We start from the raw sequence: 22,500 nt of genomic DNA on the forward strand, positions 1-22,500 counted from the left end.
TTACTTTAAATACTTGAACTGTTAGACCTTTTACTTTTTTTGCTGAGAAAGATGTATTTGTACCAGATTAGAAAAGCTAAACTGTTTCTTTACATTGAATAATCAGCCTGTCATGACAAATCTATCTCCTTCTGCATGAGTAGGTGCCAGTCTGACTGGCTTCTTTTAGGCTCACACTGGGTTTTAAGCTAGATCCATGTGCATGACTGGCAGTGCATTTGTTGGGCCAGATCTAAGGAGCCAGAGAGCGTTCAGCTCCTTTTTGCCTACAAAAGAGCAGCCAGACAACCAGCAAGAGGCCTTGGATGTAACACAAGGTGATACTTACTTAGTCAGCCATTCTTCTTTTTTTCTTATAATTTTTTTAAACTAAGAAGTTATCAATTTCACAAAGAAAAGAGGAATTAAATTATCAAAGGGTCCTTTTCGTAGGCCCAAACTATTTCCATTAGTTCAGCTAATGCAATTTGAAGTTTTCAAAAACACAAAATAATTACTTTTATAATCCTAAAATAGTTATTTCTAGAAAAATATAGTGCTTACTAGAAATTCATATATATTAGTTTAATGAAGGAAAGAAAATGATCGCTGGCATAGAATATAAAACTTTATATCCCAAATCGCTTCCAGATACTTACAGAAAGGCTCATTTAGCAACATTAACTTGGTCATACTGTTTTGTGTTTAGAATTCTTTATTTGTATAACGTGGTATGTCAGCACTCAAGCAAAACAGATGCTATAATAAAAAACAATAGTTGCTGCATCTTGAAACAGAAAGATATATAAAAAACTTGGGTATGATATATTCAGTTTCATGAATTGAATACTAATGAAATCTAAATTCTTAAAATGCATGTCTCTTTTTTCTGATTTAATCCTTTTATATTTTCTACTCCTGTATTAAAAACAAGATCTTAAACTTAAATTCACATTTTGTTTAATATTTTGCCTATGCATTTTAAACAAATCCAAAATTTAGTAGTTGCTACAAAAATAAATGTAATCTCCAAAATTTAGTAGTTACTACAAAAATAAATGTAATCCCCAGGGTTGATCAAAGATTTAATCTGGCCAGATGGGGCAAACTTGAGAAAGATTTTGACTTTCCACTCTGTTTTGCAACAAGAAAGGCTGATTTTTTTTCCCTTTCTTTCTTTGTTAGAGAAACAGAGATCAGGCCATCCCCAGAGAAATGAGCAGGTGTGGCCATTTATAAGCATGTCTGCTTATATTACAAACCAGCATAAGAAAAGTTTGAGTTGGGTTGAAAAGATCTGCTAAACAGTTGTAATGTTTCACCCTAAATCCTATTTATTCAGTCAAGAGCTGATCAAGCTGGCAGTAAAATATCTAGTCTACCCAAACCTTTAAAGATCTTGTAATTTTATTTTTTATTTTCATCCTATCTTCAGTAGCAAGTGAATAGGTGCACTTTGGTAATCCTTGCCTCTGGACAAGCACAGAATTTTTTTTTTTTTTTTTGTCCTTTCTGAATGCCTAATAACAGAGCCTTGCTTCCTGTCTAATGATGAAAGGGTGGCAGTCAAGTTCTTTCTCTTAGTTTACTATAAAATTGAGGAATTTCATGGACCATTTTGAGAACAGAATCTTGCGCAATACTAGCTGTATTAAGTAAAGCATTTGTAAAAAAATAATTAGATAAGTTAAATGTGTTTAACCCGATTAATAAAAGTCCAGTTACTAAGACTGAAAGTAACACAGTTAAGCACAAAATATTTTGTTATTAAGGGTCGTAAAGGATATGGAATCATGGGTTTGTTGTGAGAAATAGGGTGCTTTGTTCTGCTATAAACACAAATTTAATGAGCAAAAGATGCAAACTACATTATTTGAAATAATGTATTTTTAGTTTTGTTAAAGCTTATTTCATGAAAATGTGTATAGACATGTTTCTTAGATAGAAAGACTTTTCAATCTGTATTTTTCAACTGACTGAATAAAAATATCTAGTGTTATGAAGGACACCCATGGGTGGGTAATGATCTCAGCAGCTACACTGACAGTTTCTCATGTTCTAATTCACCTTCACAAATCCATGGCATCATTTTTTGGCTGGAGTAATGTCAGTTGGTGACATTTGCAGCAAGTATAAAAAGGACCCCCCATGGCAGCCATTTTTATTTGATTCTTAAGATCCAAAGGCTGCTGAAAGAACAATTGAATGAAGTTGAGGATTGGGAGAAGCTTGATTTTCTTTTTCTCTGTGAAATGAAACTCTAGTCTTTTTCTTCCCCTTCCCCTTAAAAGCAAAAGTCTGCTAGGGGGTTGTAGCTGTGTCAAAGCCGCTGGGATGCCACTGCTGATCACTTTAATTACTACGACTAAGGAGGATAAAATTAAAAGTAGCACCATTGAAGCAGTGGAAGAAAGCTTGCCTAGATGTCGGTGAACTGTGAAATATAAAAATTGCATACCAATACATTTTTATGGAAAGGAAACAAGGAATTACATTACTTATTCTTGAAGAGTTTGTCCTTAAATTGTTCAAGTTTTACTAGTGCATCTATCTATGGCAGATTGCAGACCATTTCAGAATGATAAGGAAAATAGTAACTTGATATCTTGTGAGGTGGACTAAATATTTTTTCAATTCATGTCCAGAGTGGTTAGTTCTGATCCATTTTCTGTATTTGAAAATACTTATACTTGTTGTATTGAAATACAAGCTCTTTGCACCAGAACAAGACTCTTGCCTGATCCTGAAGATGTTAGCAAAGAGAAAAGTAAAGCTGAAACGCACTATGTTCAGCACTTTTGTGAAGGCTTATAATTTAAGGTTGGGAACCTAAGTTTTGAATGAATATAAGTAAGTTAGTTTCTCCTCATCTCTGTGTATTCAGTAGCACATAGGGTTACTGATTTGTAAAGCCCAAGAATAAGTAAAAAACTGGGTTTTTAAAAAAAAAATCACAATTTAACAGTAGGGCCTCAGAAACATTCTCTGAACACCAGTTATGTGATAGATACGACTGATGCTTTGAAATCAGACAATGATTTTTCATTTTTACTATGCCATTTACAAGATATATGACCTTGGGCAGTGTATTTAAGTGTGATTCAATTTCTGTCAAATCAGAGAGATAGTAATTTACCTTGCAGAATTCTGACTACGAAATGAGACAACATGTGTGAAAATACTGTGTGCAGGCACAGAGGTAGTATTTACTAAAAAATCTGTTATAACTTGTTTTATAAAAAGATGGTTGTGGGGAGGGAGGCCTTCCAAAATTGCAGCTTTTATAAACCCTCCAAAGAGCGCATCCATTATACAAAAGCTAGACTATCCCACATAGTAGTTTAATTCCAAATAACACTATATAGAAAAAGGTAAATGTCATCAGACCCATTCATAGAAATAGGAAGCCTAACTACTTCAATTTACTTAAGTTTATTTAAACTAGGCAGGTAAATGGAAGATATATAAATTTCCTAATGTGTTCAATTTTTCAAGTGTACTTTTTCTTTTTAATGACAGCAGTCTTCTGAGTTACCTTACCTCTGCATCCCAGTGAAAAGATTCCTCTTTTTTTTTTTTTTTTTTTTTTTTGTAGCAGACATAATAAACAAATGATTTATTTCCAGCTGTGAGTTTTTGTCTTTGTTGAATGCAGGATAGTCAGAACAAATTGCAATAACACATGGGTCGGTTTAAACAAACCATTATTGTCAGAAATACTCATTATCTACATATTTGAGCAGTTTGTGCTGAATACCATACAAAAAAACTCATCGTCCTTACTGCCTAGTCATTTTGTTCCTTTGACATAAACAGTATGTCTCTTCTGAGTAAAAGATCGATAGATTTTGTTGCTAACTAGTCTGTAAATATTACTGCAAAAATCAACTTCTAATGGAGCTTGTATATAAAAATTAAAATGAAATAGTTTTTCTTATAATGGATCTGGACATTAATATTATCAATTAAATTAAAAATTGTTGCATAATCAATTGCTATAATTACAAGCTTTTCCTTTTGACCTTAACAATTAACTTCTATTTTCTCAGTTGGTTCTTTGTCTTAAGGGAAGTTAATGGGTAAGAAAACAAACAACACAGATATGCCATCCCACTGGAGAGCTCTAGGCCCAAGCAAAATTGTCTCTGTGGTGTTAGGACATTAGTGGAAAAGTAAATCAAGGCAATCTGATAGGGAACTAGAATTCTGTCAATCAGGCTCAAGATTTTGTGCTGTGTCCATAAACTTTGTTTACTGTAGGGTTTTATGAGTTGTAACCTGCCCTTGCAGTCTGTTAATGAGGCTAAATCTTGCTACTTGAGAATTGAATTACAGCACACCTCTGGGCTAATGGTTATAAACAGAAAGTCCCATTAGGGCTGCATTCTGATTTGTTCATTTGCATTTTTTCTATTGTATAGAGAACAATGACGGGTAAATAGGTACAAACAAACAATTTACATGGAAATTGATAAAGTGTCCCTAATTAGTATTTAGAGTTGGTTTTATTAATGATTGCCTGTGTTAAATTGCACTCTTGGTAAGCTCTCAGAAACATTTGCAGATAGGAGTATTATTGGGGGAGGTGGGAGACCAAGAAGAGGTAGTAGCTTGTGAGAAAAAAAAATTAGGTTCCCATTTCATATTTGGAAAGGTAGAATCATTTATTTCATTTTAACTCAGTTAAGATGACCCAAGACCACTTCATCTTAGTCTGAATCACCAAATTCCAGCTCTGCAAGAAGTTATTATTCACGCAGTGAAATTCACTTAAACCCAGTTGCCTGAGGCATATCAAATAATGGTTTTTATTAGCACTCTTAACTTTTCTTAAGTTTGAAAGATGAAAGTTCAGTAAAAGCTCAATTTTCCTCAGTTGGTCATGTAATTTGATACTTTTGGGGATCAAATAGTTTGGTGGTTAAGAGCAAGGCCTCTGTACTCAGACAGACCCGGGCTGGACTCCCAGTTCTGACATCAGGTCTAGTTGGCGTGAATTTAGAATTCTAAACCTAAATATACTCATTGGTAAAAATCAGGGTGTGAAAATTAAATGAGATCATGCATATACAGCACTTAGCACATAAAAGCTAAGAAATATTCAGCAGCCATTACCAGAATCATCATTATTGAGCTTGATATTTTCCACGTTCTGAAATATTAGTAGTGAATTGAGGATTTATGCATATTATTTTCTTTTCCCGTCTTCAGTCTCACCCTGCCCAGTGCATTCTACTCCTCTAACTACAAAGAAGCTTGTGTCTCTAAATACTAGGACAATTTCCCTTGAATGTTAAATCTCTCTTCTTTTGCTCCCACCACAACTACCACCCACCCTAGGAAACCTGCTATCTCATCTTTTCCTTCCTTCTCCCCAGATTATTTTTTAAAATAACTTTTATTATAAGAGTAGTACATGTATATTATTGGAAATTAGTAAATGCAGACAAATGAAAGTAAGAAAACAAAAATATCACATTTCCACACCTAGATATCTCCATCATACCAACTTTGTGAATACCCTTTGAAGTCTTTTTCTCTACATATGTATGTGTATTTATTTTGCCAAAATGATAAAATGAGGTTATTACTACATAAATTATTTTTTTTTCAGTCAAATTGCATTTCCTCTCATTTAGTACGATGGTTATGTTCAAATTTTTGTAATTGATTCAGCAATGGCCCTTACAGCTGGTTTGTCCAAACTACTAGCTAACCTGGGATTATATGTTGTATCTATACAAATAGGACTATACAGTTAGGTTTCTTTTGGTGGTGATGGTGATTGGTTAGTTGGTTTTTGTTGTGTGCTTATTTTTGTACCTTTCTTATTAAAATGACCAGGTCATTTATCCTCAATGTCATACCTTCTAGATTTACTTGGTTGCTTCCTTGCTGTGTCATTTATCATGTTTTTCTATCCCCTGTGTATATGATAAATTGGAAGTTATATTGAAAGGCTTAGTGGATTCATTTTAAACATTTGCGCTAGAATATTATTGGTGATGTGCGTTTCACGTGCTTCACATCAAAAAACATATAACATATGGTTGACCCATCATTAATGATGCCAAGACTGACCAATAGATTAGTGTCCCCTAATCCCTGATTTCATTCTGATCTCTCCATTTACGAGTAGGCTTTCTCCTTGCCACTAGGAAATAATCTGTGTGGTGTTTCTTAAGCATATGTTCCAATTACTATTGCTGTGTAAAAGCTACCCCAAACTTGGTGGTATTAAAAAAAAAATTATTTTTATGCTCACAGATTCTGTGGGTCAGGACTTCAGACGGGACACACTGGGGATGCTTTGTCTCTGTTGCATATTGTCTGGGGCCTCCACTAGGAAAACTTGACCCTTGGGGTTGACTCAAAATGGCTAAAGGCTGACATCTTCTGAAGGCTTCTTCATTCACATGTCTGGTACATGGGCCAAGGAGACTCAAGGCTTAACTTCGCTGGCATGACAGCTGGGTTCCCAGAAAGTAAAAAATGCAGGAATTTCAAGAGAACTGGGCAAAAAGGATATGGCCTTTTCTACCAAGCCTTGGAAATCACCCACAACACTGACATGTTCTACTGATTATAATACAAGTCACTAAAGCTGGCCCAGATTCAAGGGGGGAGGAATTAAATTTTACCTCTTAATGAGGGAGTAAAGTCACATTGCAGAGAACATGTGGAATGAAAAACACTCTAATGGCTATCTTTGGAAAATATAGTCTGCCACAACATAATATGACTATCTAGTTTCCCATCAGACATATATCAAAGAGCTTAAATAGCTGTTGATAATCCATGCCGGAGTCATTCTTTTATGAATGGCAAAGTTATGTTTTTGTAATCTTACCTTTTAAAAATTATAGGTGGTATTATTTTATAATATAGAGCTTTTTTTCATTGGCTGGGACTATTTAGTTACCCTAAAAGTGAGTTTTTACTGGCAGGACAAGATAATTGCTGGATTCTTTTCCTCTAATTGCCAATTTTCAGAGGAGTTATTTTAAAAGCTGACTCAAATGAATTAATACATCCTTCTAAGAAACTTAAAAATTTGTTTTCCCTTTATTCTTTTCCTCATTTCTTTTTTTTTTTTCACAAATCTTTTTTTTCTACGCCTAACGTGGGACTCAAACTCATGACCCCAAGATTGACAGTCACATGCTCTACCAACTGAGTCAGGAACCCCCATCTAAGAACTTTTTGACTATCACATTGAATTGATGACTTTTCATTGATTCAATGTGTGATTTCATTGATTCAATTCACAGCAGTCATTGTGCTTTTTGATACTGAAATTGTTTCAGTTTGTTCACTAGGAGCTTCAAGCATGTCTCTGGGTCCATTTGATACCCCTATTAATCTACTCCTATTAATCTTGACAGCTCTCATTTCTAGCCATCTCAAAATGTGTGAAAGAATTGCCTAGGTTTGAGCTCCACCAATCTGTTATCTTCCTCTGTTCCTAATAATATTGCCTACTGAGTTTGGTTGCCCTTTTTAACATTCAGACTCACTAACCTATCACATTTACTACAGTTGTTTGTTCCCTTTATCTCCTGATACATGAGTGTTCTAGTTCTTCTCTGTATCTATCTCCTTTTCTCTTCTCATCTGAATACAGATATTTTCCACGTTTCAGTCAGTAGCTGCCCTTTTTCTTCATAGTGTCTCTTTAAACACTTTGATTTATCCCCGTGATTTCAGCTCTATAGTCCTAGTTTGGCTTCACTTCTTAACATGAATTTCACTTTCCCATCTACCACCTAACATCTTCACTCAGATGTCCAGGCGGTCTCTCCAACCCAGTGACCCACCTAACTTCTGACTACCATCTCTTACCCCAAATGTCCTCTCCCTCCCTTCCTATTGTTCGTTAGTTTATCTATTTTTATTTTTAGTGCCACAGTTTTGCTAGTTGCCCAAGTTTAAAACTTCTGAGTCAACTTCTTTCTTCCCTCCACATCTAATCAGTTACCAAGAATTGGTATAGGTACCAGTTCTACCTCTAATATATTCTTACAATGTCTCTCTCATTTCAGCATCATCCTACTTCTGGATCTCATTACATCTTCCTTGGACTATTATAAGAGCCTCCTACCTAGACTCTTTCCAGTTTCTCTATGCCACCCTATCTTGTATACTATTGTTAGATTCATCTTTCTCAAGTGACACCTGTGATTGGTCATTCTCCTAGACACCAAATAAACAAATAAAAAAACACAACACACAAAACCAAACTTTTAGAAAAATGTTTGTCTATTTATTTTTGAGAGAGAACACAAGCAGAGGGGCAGAGAGAGGGAAACACAGAATCTGAAGTCAGTTCTGTTGAGAAGGAGGCATTTGTACAGAGTTAAAATGTAACTTGACAAATAGTTTCAAAAGTAATCACACACACACACACACACACACACAGTACTATAGTAACATAGATAAAGGAGACTTTATTCCACCAGTGGGGAGGAGGGAAGAATAGTTGGGAAATTTAGTGGATTTAAACTGAATCTTGAAAAATGGGTAGGAGTTAAATCAAATGAGAGAAGAACATTCCAAGAGGAAATGACATATTCAAATTCCTAGGTACATGAAACTACACTACACAAGCAATTCTATATAAATAGATGTGAACTTTTATGGAGGTTGGGAGATGTTAAGGGAAGATAGCACTGTAAGGATATGTTGAAGCCACATTGTTTCAGGCTTTGTTTTGTTATGATGCCTTATTTTATATATTTTCCAGTTTATAAAGCAATTTATAAATTCATGTCAATTATTATAATTCATAATACTCCTTTTTTAGTAGGCAGAAATTTTAGTTATTTAATATTCTGTAGTTTTTACTTAAATATTTAAAAAAACACATTAGATTTTATTTTGCCTTTTTTCTTTTTTTTTTAATTTTTTTTTACTGTTTATTTATTTTTGAGACAGAGAGAGACAGAGCATGAATGGGGGAGGGTCAGAGAGAGGGAGACACAGAATCTGAAACAGGCTCCAGGCTCTGAGCTGTCAGCACAGAGCCTGACGCGGGGCTCCAACTCACCGCGAGATCATGACCTGAGCCAAAGTCGGCCGCCCAAACGACGGAGCCACCCAGGCGCCCCTTATTTTGCCTTCTTAATGAGCATTTAAGAGAAGAGAGACTTAGGAATGGGGATAGTATATCAGTTATCCAATTCTGATTTTAAAACTGCCAACAACTATGACTTGTGGAACTAATATAATGTCTCCATTTCTACTCCAGCCCCCTAAAAATTCTGTTTCATATATTTGATCATGTAGTGTAGCAGCCTTTTCTGCTATCAGAGATGTCTATTAGTGCTCTATACCTTTATTAGAAAACAGCAAGTTAAATTCTATTTTATAAAAATAAGGTATTAATTGAAATTGTTTTTGGTATTCTTTTTTTCTATAAGCCTGATTATTTTGTTAACAGTAGCCCCTTCTATTTTCTCAATAATAAATATTGCCAAGCATTCTTTAAAGGCTAGTTTGAATTTTTAGCAGACATTTTAATACAATAATTTGTAAATATTTTTTTAAAAATCTGATTGTAGGATGTCTTTTAAAAATGGTGTGACATCCAACTGATATAGAGCATCTTATTTATAATGTGGGCCAAGCACCATGCTGTAAACCAGTTACTATCATGATGATCAGATTGAAAATGAAATTGCATTTCTGTCAATTACTGAGTTGGCAACTGTTCAATATATCTTAGCAGCAAGATGAAGAGCGACGTCGGCAGCTGAGAGAGAGAGCTCGTCAGCTAATAGCAGAAGCTCGATCTGGAGTGAAGATGTCAGAACTTCCCAGCTATGGTGAAATGGCTGCAGAAAAGTTGAAAGAAAGGTCAAAGGCATCTGGAGGTGAGTTAAAGAATCTTGTATCATATTCTACAGACAACCTAGAAATCTGCAGTGGACCTTTTGGGACTTTTTATTCTTACTTCAAAATGTTGCATCAAATACATAAAGTTTCTAACCTTTTGATATGTTGCAAAGAACCTATAGGAAGCTTAGTAAATCAGATGATAACTCTTGCTGTTTTCCAAATCAACTTTTTGGCTTAATTTTTACTTTCTTAGAAGTACTTTCTTAAAATATGATTTGGGAAAAAACTCATCTAGACTTTGGTTTATGATTCCCCATTACTATCCTCATTAATTATAGTTAGGAGTGAGTAAAATGCAATCAGGTCCTCAACACCTAGGTCACAAGACTTGTTAGTGGTGAGCTTTGGCATGAAAGAGTTTTGCTTTGAATTAGATCTTTAGAAAGTAGCTTTAACAATTATCTGGCCTTATAGCCTGACATGGAAGAATTTTGAGTAAGTCCCATATCCATTTCTTCTTAGTCTCCTTATTCTAAGAAGGTCTTCTTCAGTATCCGCAGAAATTATTCTAAGCTTGATGTTGGGACAAGGATTACGTATATAATTAAAGGCAATTTTGGTTTTGCCTCTTAATGCTCACCTTGGGCATCTTTAACTTGGAACTTTTTGCATTTTTGTTTAAGAGGAGTATATTCAAGAGGCTTGTGGGTTTTTGTCTTTTTTTTTTTTTTTCCAAAGGTGTATAACCTATTTATCTACCAAAACATGCCAGGTACTTGTCCTTAGTTAATCTTAGAATGCTAGGATCACTCTGAAGAGTAGGCAAGTGTGGACTTGAATAAGACCATAGAGAACTGTAGCAGAGGTAAGCTATTTCTAGGTTGATGATAAGTTTCTTCTAAGTAAACTGAAATTTACTGCTGTTATTTCTAGTTGATTCCTTATATTAAAAACTTAGTGTTGTAGAGAATGCCAGCTAATGCCTGTAGCATGTAGCTTTATGTCTCATAAATCTGAAAGCTGCTTCCCTAAACAGCTGTGTGTCTGTTCCTCTGGTCTTGTCAGAATGTTTTTATCTTCTTAAAGCCTTCATCTTACTTTTCAACTCCCATCACTCAGAATTTTTAATGCAATTTCTACCCTCTCTTACTACAGTTTTATAGTAGCATCAGCAACTACTCATGGCTACACACTTATATAATACTATCATAATTTGCTTTTATAACTATTAATAACAAGATGTTTCTTTGGTATCAGAAAAATTCCAGGTATTCTAAGTAAGTTGTAAAAATCTTTGCCTCCTTGTATCTTGGAATACAGAAAAAAATTTATATTCTTAACCCTTCAGATAAAGTGTTCTAAAACTACTAATGCTCCCTTCCTGTGGCATTATAAACCCATAGGAGAACAGTAATAATAGGATAGAGAGGTATCCAGTGTCTCTCTTATTTTTTTCTCAGTGGTGAGCAAATAATAACACTATTTTAAATAAGCTGTAAACTCTGGGAAGGCTAAGAATTAAAAGTTTTAATTATTAATTATTACTATTTGTAGATAGTTTGGTTAATATTAAAATGAAGCCTCAGAGTTCAGGCAGATGTCACTGGAGAACAACAAAGGCGTTATCATAGACCATGAGTGGAGTCACTCTCAAGTCTTCTCCAGCACTGGTGCTGACTGTCTCTCAATGCTCTCTTGTCCATGTAGTACCCTCCTGATCTGTTCTTTTGATGAGCTCTACCAACTTTATCCCTTCTCATTTTTTCTTTCTCCTCCTAGTCTAAGGTGGCACTTAATCTACTGTTTAGAAGACTCAAGCACACTGATAATTCATTTTTTCTTTCTTGTATCTATTTTTATATCTTTTAAATCTATTTTATTTTTATGGATAAACTCTTTGCCCCCATCAATCAGGTATTTGCCTTCTAATAGTCAAAGCCAAGCTTTTCTGCATCTGTGGAGAGTCATAGGAAGGGTCATCTGTGTAATTCGTCTTAACACTAACATCCAATTCCAGTTGAGGCTAAGCCAGGACTAGACTAGATGGAGAGACTTCCATCAGTGTGACAACCCAAAGAATGCATATCTTCCCTACTTGGTAACTAGGGAATGTGAAGACCTGATTTTGGCATCATTTAACAGTCAACAGTCAACAAAGTAAATTAAAGACAAGTGAGGATTGGACCTGCAGAATCCAGGATTAGATTCATTCTAGCAAAGAAGTGTAGACTAGAACAGGGAAAGCCAGGTGAAATGAAGATGGGATGGGATTCACCAGATACCTTATGAAGACTTGTCGAAGCTAGACTGTGTTCCCTAAGAACCAGAGTGATCAGGATCCATTTCACCTGTGGGATACACTGTATTTTGGATATTGAAGGCAGCCACATATCAGATGGTAGGCTCTTAATCAGAGCTAAGGTTGACCTACTACAAGTGGAACAGGGCTATTGCCTGATGGATATCAGTCTGTCTTCATAAATATGGAGCAGACTAGGTCTGCTCAGAAGCTGTTGAGGCTGGGAGTAGGGGAAGAGACCTTTAGGACAAGGCAGAGGGTAAAATTCCTGCCTGAAATTCAACCATTATACATACGCATTAATCTAGTGAGCCACGATAGTCACTGCGCTAGGCCAGGGTTTAGCAAACTTCCTGAAAAAGGCTAGAGTGGAGGGGCGCCTGGGTGGCTCAGTTGGTTAAGCGTCTGACTTCGGCTCAGGTCATGATCTCACAGTTTGTGAGTTCAAGCCTTGCATCAGGCTCTGTGCTGATAGCTCAAAACCTGGAGCCTGCTTCAGATTCTGTCTCTGTCTTTCTCTGCCCCTCCCTCTCTCTCTCTCTCTCTCTCTCTCTCTCTCTCTCTCTCTCTCTCTCTCAAAAATAAATAAAATGTTTAAAAAGGGGGGGGGGAGCTAGAGTAGATATTTTAGGCTTTGAAGGCCATATGGTCTCTATTTAAACTATTCACTTCTGCCCTTGTTACCTGAAAGTAGCCTTGAACATTATGTAAATTAATGGATGTGCTAGTTATTTGCCCCAAAACTATAGTGGGCTAGATTTTGCCCCCATGCTATAGTTTGCTGACCTTTGCATAGCAAATTAGAAATTCACTTGGATTCACAAGAGTCTAATTCCTAAGGGAAAATGACCTTATGAGGTTGATAAGTCAGGGGGAAAATTAACAAATTAGTATCTACTCTTCCACTGTCTAGTGGGAATCATCAGGTCTGAATAAGGAATAGTGTGAAAGGGGAGAGAAATTAGTAGGGACCAGCCTAGATGGAGGATGAGGATGGGAAGATTTTGGAAGCAGTGATCCAGAGGAACAACGGAGGGAGTGGTCAAGAGTTGAAATAATAATGTGGAAGCATGGCCTGGGGAATGTGTTAAACACGATTGTTACTCAGACTCAATGCTTGCTTGAAACACTTGCTTTTTGCTTTTCTCAAGCAGCACGTTTTCTCAACCTGCCTTTGTGAGGAAAGGAAACTTAATAAGTTTGAAGTGAGGCATATTCAGCTTCATGGTGTCCACAGAAAATATACACAAAGCATTTTAAGCCAGGTATACAGCCATATATTCAAGCAACCCACTTGCATCCTCTTGCAACCAGAAATAGCCTAATTCTTGTGAAATAGCAGAATCATATCTGTCCAAGGAGCTATAGCTTTTACTTGTCTTCCTTTTGACTTAATTTTAGGGCATATGAGAGAATCAGGTGATATTGTGCATACTACATGTTTTTTTCAATTTCTGCATCATTCTGTAGTTGTAGACCTATAATTTTAAAATCCTGGTTCTAGGGGACGCCTGGGTGGCTCAGTCAGTTAAGTGTCGGACTTTGGCCCAGGTTATGGTCTCACAGCTTGTGAGTCTGAGCCCCGCATCGGGCTCTGTGCTGACAGCTCAGAGCCTGGAGCCTGCTTCGGATTCTGTGTCTCCCTCTCTCTCTGCCCCTCCCTCACTCACACTCTGTCTCTCTGTCAAAAATAAACATTAATATCCACTTAAAAAGAAATCCTGGTTCTATGTAGCAAACTTGTGGGTTCATTTTATTATATTGATCTTTACTTGACAAGGTGTAGGTATTTGGGGAGAAAGTTTGGTACTTTCATTTTTAACTGTATAGTGTTGTGGTTGGAGAGTATGGCCTGAATTTCTGCTTTGGGAATTAATAAGTTTTTATTTTGACAAATTAAATATTAACTTTTTGTTAATGGTCCACTGACACTTGGAAAAAGGTATCCATCTTGTTTTAAGATTATATTATGTCATATCTTTATTATATGGTATATTAAATATATATATTTTATTCATTGTACATATGTGTTTATTCTATAGCTTATCACTTTGGTTTGAGTTAGGTTAGTGTCATTTAACTTTTACACTGACATTGTTGCCTCTCTTTGATTTATATAAAATAGTGTTACTTTGTTTTTGCATTTCAAGTGTATAAAGGAAATTTTTTTTTTAATTTTGTCCATGAATATGTTTGTATTCTGTCTTATCTTCATTTCAGTTATGGCAAATAGATTTATCTAAATTTGCTAAACCAAAATGAAATATTGTAGGTCTTCAATAATTTTTATATTCAGCTTCTGTTAATAATTATGTTTGCATTGCGTTTTCTGTCTTATGTTTGATTTTATTATCAAACATTGATATTTGTTTCATAATTGTTATATTATAAATAACTACATATAATATATATTATGAATAACAAATATTGTTACCTATAATAACAAGTTATTAATTTTATAGGAGACTTCAGTGAGAATTAAAAAAATCATGATACAAGTAAGAAAATTTTTTCTGAACGTATTTTCTGAAGTTTTTTCTAAATATGTTTTTATGATCACTTCAGCTTCTTTTTGTGAAAGTGTGGATATTCTTTTTTTACCATCACCAGATACCCTGTTTTTCCATTTAATTTATTTATAAATGATAAGTGTTGTAAGACTAGCCTTATTGCTGTTCTGTGAATCATATCACTGGGATTCCCATTTTGCTTATAGTGCTGCTCAGTGTTATCCAATCTCCTTTTACCTTTTCCTACATACATTATATGTGCCATATTTATAAACCAATTTCTGTTGGGTCTCTAATTTACTTTCTACCATCCTCACCCGCTGGGTTTTCAGTGATTAGCCATAAAGATGGAAGGATGGATGGATGGATGGATGGATAGATAGATAGATAGATAGATAGATAGATAGATAGATAGATGTCATACACATAATATGTAATATCTTTCACAAACACACATGCACTTTGTTTCTGCTAGAATGCATTTAGACTATTACCACAGGTGTGAAGAAATGTGTTGTAACAGTAACTGTTGAAAAGAATTCAAGGGATTGGGCTAAAACTGAAATCAGGGAATGAAAAGTAGAAATCCATTCTTAAGAAGACTTGAGCTGCGTAGATCAGTTTTTTACTCTTGCTTTCTCAAATAGTAATCCTTTTATCTAAGGTTAACAATACATATATAAACACTCAGCATTGTCCATGAGTGATAGTGTAAATAGAGTTCACTTAGCTGGAAATAAAATGAATGGCACCTATTTAACATGACACTGGAACCCAGTATACATGGATAATGAAGGGAAATACAATTTTCTGCATATCCCTGGAAACTGAAAGTACCCATATCTGACCACATTTCCAGACTTAGCATTTCTTTTCATAGCAATGCCATCCTTTTAGTCACTCAGACTGGAGGGTCAATTTTGATGTCTGCTTCACCCTTCTCCTTCTCAGTATTTCTCCCCAACCACCCAGTATCCCATCAGTAGTTTTCAAATTGCATTATACCCACTTCCAATTCTTGTATACTAGGTTGGGCTCTCTGTGCTGCTTGCCTGGAGGTTATAACAGTCTCTGACCTTGATTTCCTTTCAGTTCTCCAGTCTGACATCTAGGTCAGCAATCTCACTCACATCAAGGATGATGTCACATACGTTGTACACTTCTGTGGGCAATCCTTAGACCCCTTTTTCTTTCACATAGGAAGGCATATCAGACTATAAGCAAGAGTGATATTTTAAGAATAATAGTAAAGCCATTGTAATTTATAAAAGTCATAAACTTCATTGCTTATATTACTATTAATTATTTTATACATATTTCACAACTGATTACAATAAGACACTTCGATAGAAAATTACCTTATAGACTACTCTTAAAGAGTTCAGTGCTGATCATGTTAGAACACCAGTATCTCTCCATTCTTAACAAGTAAAATTTAAACTTCCCATTCTGCCCTTCAAGGCTCTCTGCAGTTTTACCTTTCAAGTCTTAACTCACATTATTTCCCTTTAAAATGCTTTGGAGGTGCCTAGGTGGTTCAGTCTGTAAGTGTCTGACTTCAGCTCAGGTCATGATCTCACAGTTCATGAGTTCAAGCTCTGCATTGGGCTCTGTGCTGACAGCTCACAGCCTGGAGCCCGCTTCAGATTCTGTGTCTCCCTCTCTCTGCCCCTACCCCGCTCAGGCTCTGTCTGTCTCTCTCTCTCTCTCTCCCAAAAATAAATAAACGTTAAAAAAATTTTTTTTAATGTTAAATGCTTCAAAGGTTAATGCTTCTGAAGAACAATTCCTGGTACTGTTGGCAAAGAGAAATCTTTTCATTTTTTGAATTTGCTCTGTAACTTATTTTTATCCCATAACACTTACCTGTTGTATATGGTTTTGTAATCACTTGAACGTATATCTTTAAGGTAGAATAAGATAAACTCGGTATCTCCTCAACATCTAGCAGTGTTTTGTAAATTGTAGATACAATATGTAGTAGAAGTTTCTGGAATAAATAAATGAATGAATGTTGAATTATGTGCTTTCACTCTAGATTAATTATGGTCAGTAATAATTAGTAGAGGCTAGTTGGCAGCAACACTCTAAAAACTACTGATAGTGAACTATCTCTGACAGAGTAATACAAGAAAGTCTTATGAACACTTTTTTAGTCCTCAGGAAATACTTGTTCATTCGCATTTACTGCAAAATTACTTAGAGAAGAATTTTTAAGGATAATGAAGATGCTAACATTTATGAAATTAGTTGTGCTAATAAGCACAACTGATTAGAAAATATCTCTCAACTGATTGTACTTAAATAATGTAGCCAAGTATAATGCCTTAGCAATTTGAAAGCATTTAGCAATGTTTTTCCCTAGGGGAATTTATTAATCTTTTTTTTTTTCTTTGTTGTGTTCTTATAAATGACATACATAGTATGTGGGATGTCTTCAATAAAAGTAAACTATTGTTATTAATATTAATGATCATAATAAGTATTTACTTGGGAAGGCCCAAAATCAGACACAAAGGTATACAGGGAAAAGGACAAATATTGAAGGATGAAGCCAAAAGTATAGAATTTTGGAATTTCTCACTTGAAATGATGCTGGAATACCTCATTATTGATAAAAGTTGCCCAATAAAAGGTTAATGGTGGAGTAGTAGGGATATTCTTTAACTTTCAGGGCTAGACAGGCATTTCTCCAAAAGGTACACTGCCTGTCAGTAACAGAATTTAAAGCTAAACCTCTTACCTGCAAATCAGATTATTGCTGTGCTTTTTCAAATGCATAAAATTCAAAATTACTTAACCCAGTTTTACCACTTGGATTTAGAAAGGAAAAAAGTATATAAAAAAAAAAACTTTAATGTAAAAAAAAAAAAAAAAAAACCTCAACTAATTGTGACCCAGAACGTTTTACTAAGTGTATAAAAACTAGCGTGACTTCCTCATTTCCGTGTATTTAATTTTCAATACTAACTTTTTTCAGCTTTCAGTCTCCCAAGATGTACTGTTCTAATTGTTTCTGAACTTTCTTTTGCATAAGGTACTGTCTGTTCCAGTCTCAATCATGTCTCTTAATTTATCCATAATGATTTCATGATAATATTCATTAATAGTGGAAAAGCACTCAAGGCTTCATACAAATGATATAAATATAGCTACAAGCTTATGTAGAAGGATTTGTTTCTTTATACATTTATATCATAACTGCTAAAAAGGTGAAATCTAGAAATATTATTTGATGACTTTATTAGTAAACCAGCTTTATTTTTGTATGTCTGTTGTTAGAGATTACTTACACATTACATTTTAAAATATAGGGACTTGATGAGCTCAGTGATTCAGAGACCGCATGTGACAAATTGTCAAAACCTTTGTAACTTCTTTGATGTGACAATTCATCTTTGACATATGAATGTAAAATACAAATGTTAATCCAGTAGTGAAAAGTGACTTAAAACTGATTTCTTGCTGATCTGTGTCAGACTATATTTGAATAACTGTCATTAAAATACTGGGTTTTCTACTTTAGTGTTTTGGATGAATGATATAAAATAGAATAATATACTAACATTATTGCTACATGTTCCTACAGATGAAAATGATAATATTGAGATAGATACTAACGAGGAGATTCCTGAAGGCTTTGTTGTAGGAGGTGGAGATGAACTTACTAACTTAGAAAGTGACCTTGATACTCCCGGTAATTTCAAATTATAAATATTTTGCATCCTGCTGCATGGCACACTTTATAATTATATTTTTATTATTACCTCATCAATAATGATAATAAATTCTTTCTGTAGCTTTATTACATCCTATGCCCTCACAAATCATTTAGCTAAGTCCACTTTCCATCAATTTTATGTTATTTTGTTTTAGATTTAGTGTTAAAATTAGCAATACAATTGGAATAAATTATAGTTTGCATTCTCTTTTTACTAAAGTTCATTTTTATATTTTATGTTATATGAGACAACTTATAGGCATTCAAACATTGGTTCCCATCTCAGCATAAATATTTTGATGTGATGTTGTAAGGTATAGATGTAGTATCTATGGAATACTTCAAATGTAAACCTCAACCATGGATCAGATTTTCTGACTTGGTTTAGAATTGATAGTCTTACTTGTAATATTATTTTGCAAATTTTGTGCTTACTTTAAATATTTACATAGTACTAATAAATTAATTTACACTATTTAATAACTAATTACAATAAGACACTTTGAAAACTGCTTATACAGACTGCTATTAATCTCATATCTTATGTCAGTAAATATTATACCAATAATCACCGAGTTGGTGTTTAAAATATAAAATACTCTTGCTTTAAAAGTTGAGTGTTCTAGATGCATTACCTTTATAAGTCAGCGTCAGATAGTAATCAAAAGCTTTGTATACCTGAGAGGTTCCATAAATGCTTATTGAATTGAATTCTTCTAGCGGTAAAAAGTGTTTGGCAATCTCTCTAGACTTAAAAGTGAGGAAGTGAGGTCCCTAATATTTATCTTTTCCTGTAAAAATCTAAAGGGAGTGAAAACAGGTATTCTTTTTCCTAACCCTGGCATGTTCCTGCAGTGCTAACCTGTTTTATTTCTTCTTCTGTTTGAAACCTGTTGTTATTTCTCCAAAATATAATCAGCTAAAGACTTCCTGACTTTAGGGAGCACCCAAGAAAACCCATGCCCTTTCTCAGTCACTCCTTCATGGCCTAGTGTTAAGCTACACTTTTACTAAATGGAAATCAGTATATTTATAATTGTGCAAATCCAGGAAGATGCTGATATTTAAGGAAAAAATTTAAATGTTTAACCCAAAATTAGGACTACCTTTTATTTCTTTCTATTTAAAATATAGTAGATTTCTTTTTTCTTTTTTCTTTTTGGAAAAGATTGTTGTTGCTTACCCACTCCCTTACCACAACCACCACTGAAGGCTTTATCAGAAACCAGTAACACTACTGCTGAGGGCATTTATAGGTATAGAATTAAAGCCTCAAGATTCAGTTTACGGAAGTATAAAATCATTGACAGTAAATGATACATATTTTCTGATTTTGCAGTAGAGTATGAAGATAGGAAAAATTAGCCATTTCTTAGGTAAGGTGGGGGGGATTTTCTCATTTTAGTTACAGCAACTTGGTGGGCTACTTTAATGGTTGGTTAATATTAGGGCTAAGGGCACCTGGCTGGCTTAGTTGGTAGAGCATGTGACTCTACATCTCAGGGTCATGAGTTAGATCCCCACGTTAGACACAGAGATTACTTAAAAAAATAATAAAACAAATTTTTTAAAAAATGAAAGTGACACTTCCAATACTTCCATTCACATTAAAAATATATATATTAGGGTTAACCAGCTTGACTCTTGTCCTTTTTAAAAACTCCTACTTCTTGTATGTCAAACAAAACACCTCTCAGTCTTTTTGGTTTTGGAGTTAAGTAAAACATTGTTTACAACTCTCAGGCATGCCACTAAGTGTTGGCCTGTACATAGGACAGACTTTCCAATCCACACTATAGTTTAGTTCATGGCAATAAGAAATAGGAGTGCAAATTGGAATCTGGAAGCACGTAGCATGTTTTATGAATTTGAGCCTTTCTTTATTTTCCCCAAAATTCTTTTTTTAATATGTATATAAAAGTCATAATGTTTTAATAATAAATTGTTTAATCTTTATCTTGATTTGACCATAGTTCATCAGATATTGTTTAAAAGAGAAGCCTGGCAATATAAACTGACCAATTTGCATGAAAGTAATGATAATAGCATTTATTAAGAGTCTTATAATTAGAAAACTTATTAATCTCTATGAAAAATATCATTCACCAAATGGTTGGCATGTCTTTTAACAACCATTTTATTAAACAGTTCCTTTGAGTGAATTTGTTTAAATATAATTATTTGTTTCCATTTGTTTCTGAATTATTTTATTATTAAAGATTAGTGTACTTGCTAAAATTAATTTGAAATTATTTATTTTAAAAGTTGCAGCTATGTTTTATTTATTTTAAATTTCTATCCATAATTATTATATTCCAAAATATGATTGTTGTGTTTCTGCCCTCTAATTCTAAGGTATTTGTTAAACATATGCCCTGTTTCAATGCTGGGTATAAATGTACACACTCAAACATTGATTCCAACAATGTATACATGACTGAGTCATGTTGAGAACTTGTTTTAATATGGTATTATGTGTATAAATTTAATATACTAGAAGAATTGAAAATGAAATAATGTAACAAGAGTAAATTGTATTGCCCCTTTTAGATATCTACTTTGTAGATAGTTTGTTTTATTATGTATAACCTATGCAGTTACTTATATAAATGTATACATCGAATGCAGGCTTAGGTTTTCAGGTAAACATAGCTACTATTAACTATATGATGCAACTGAATGGTCTTAAGGTATATTGACTATATTCTTTAAGGGGACTGATTTGGGGAGAAAAATATATATGATTATATATACATGTATATGTGTGTGTGTGTATATATACATGTATATGAAGAATATGCTAAGAGATTATATCTTAGTTGTTCCCACTACAAAAAAGAAATGATAATTATATGATGTGATAGAAGAGTTAACTAATGCTACAGTGGTAATTATATTGCATTATATAAATGTATCAAATCACATTGTACACATTAAACTTATATAATGTTACATATCTATTGTATCTCGATTTAAAAAATGTATAGTTAACATACCTAAAGACTACTCATTTATACTATAGTTATATAGTATATATTACAGTTTATATATATATGAAGAGTTGTGCATTTGTCAGGTCTGATAGGTTCCTTCACAAATCTAATGTCTTTTTTAAAAATATAGTAATATTTTTGTGATGTCTCCTAAATTGATAGCCTACATATCTCAGTGCATCTCAGTTATTCATAGTATTTGTGTATTTAACAGAACAAAACACTAAGTTGGTGGACTTGAAGCTAAAGAAGCTCCTAGAGGCTCAGCCACAGGTGGCAAATTCACTTTCCAGTGCTGCACAGAAAGCTATAACTGAGAGCTCAGAGCAAGACATTAAGGTAAATTGTTTAAAATATTTGTCTCTGTGTGCATTCTAGCTTCCACTGGCACCTTATAAACCTAAAATCAATTTCTTACAAGTTCTTCACATTAAGATTAAGATAGACATTTTTTATTGAATAGCAAATCAATTAAGTAGCAATATGGTAATCACTGCTTTCCAGAGAAACTACTACTTTAATTTGTTGTGTTCATGAGTGTAGAAACTGTTTTCAACTTCTATATGTATATATATTTGCTAGGAAGAATATTGCTAAGAGAATTCCAGCATTTTTTCTATTACCCTCAACCTCTGACCTGTTTAGATGAATTAGAATTAATGTTAATTAATAACTGAAGATGGTATGTGATTGTATACAAAGATACTTGCAAGTAGTGTGCCAATATGAATCTTAACTTGTATAAGTAATATTTTAGCCAAATGTCACATGAAGATTATTATTATTTAGGCTATTTATACTATCCTCAGCAAGCCGTCCTTCTTTTCCTCTCATGGCATAATTAATATTTCTGTAGCTTTAGGGCACTTCTAGTCCTGTATAACTTTTCACCCACCTGCGGACTATGGGGACTGCCCTGCTGACTGAAAGGATTTCCTTCCTCTGACACACAGATGCTTTGAAGTCCCAAAACAATGACTTTCATTGCTTTTCCCTTATACTGTTGGTTTCTATAAATTGGTGATGAAAGTGTGTGGCAGCACCAGAGGACTTTTGGTCTCTATCTTTGAACAAAAGGAAGCCTGGATCAGGTCTGATTTTTTGCGTTCAATTTAGCTTTCTGCAGTGGATTTAATGCAGAATGATGCTGGCCTAAGAATA

General features: G+C 34.2%; 1 protein-coding gene across 14 annotated transcripts in view; it reads left to right on the top strand.

Annotated features, from left to right (window-relative positions):
• EHBP1 (EH domain binding protein 1) overlaps positions 1 to 22,500 on the top strand; it is a 365,510-nt gene that overhangs the window by 294,334 nt on the left and 48,676 nt on the right. For 10 of the 14 annotated variants that reach the window (XM_045054259.1, XM_023251703.2, XM_045054260.1 and 7 more), the window contains 3 exons: positions 9,704 to 9,851; positions 18,215 to 18,322; positions 21,554 to 21,678. In XM_045054259.1, coding sequence (XP_044910194.1) covers positions 9,704 to 9,851; positions 18,215 to 18,322; positions 21,554 to 21,678 — 381 coding nt within the window. The remainder of the gene's footprint in view (positions 1 to 9,703; positions 9,852 to 18,214; positions 18,323 to 21,553; positions 21,679 to 22,500) is intronic. The other 4 variants (XM_019827278.3, XM_019827279.3, XM_019827276.3 and 1 more) reach the window with 3 other exon arrangements.

This window comes from Felis catus, chromosome A3, assembly GCF_018350175.1.
Source record: "Felis catus isolate Fca126 chromosome A3, F.catus_Fca126_mat1.0, whole genome shotgun sequence".
NCBI lineage: Eukaryota > Metazoa > Chordata > Mammalia > Carnivora > Felidae > Felis > Felis catus.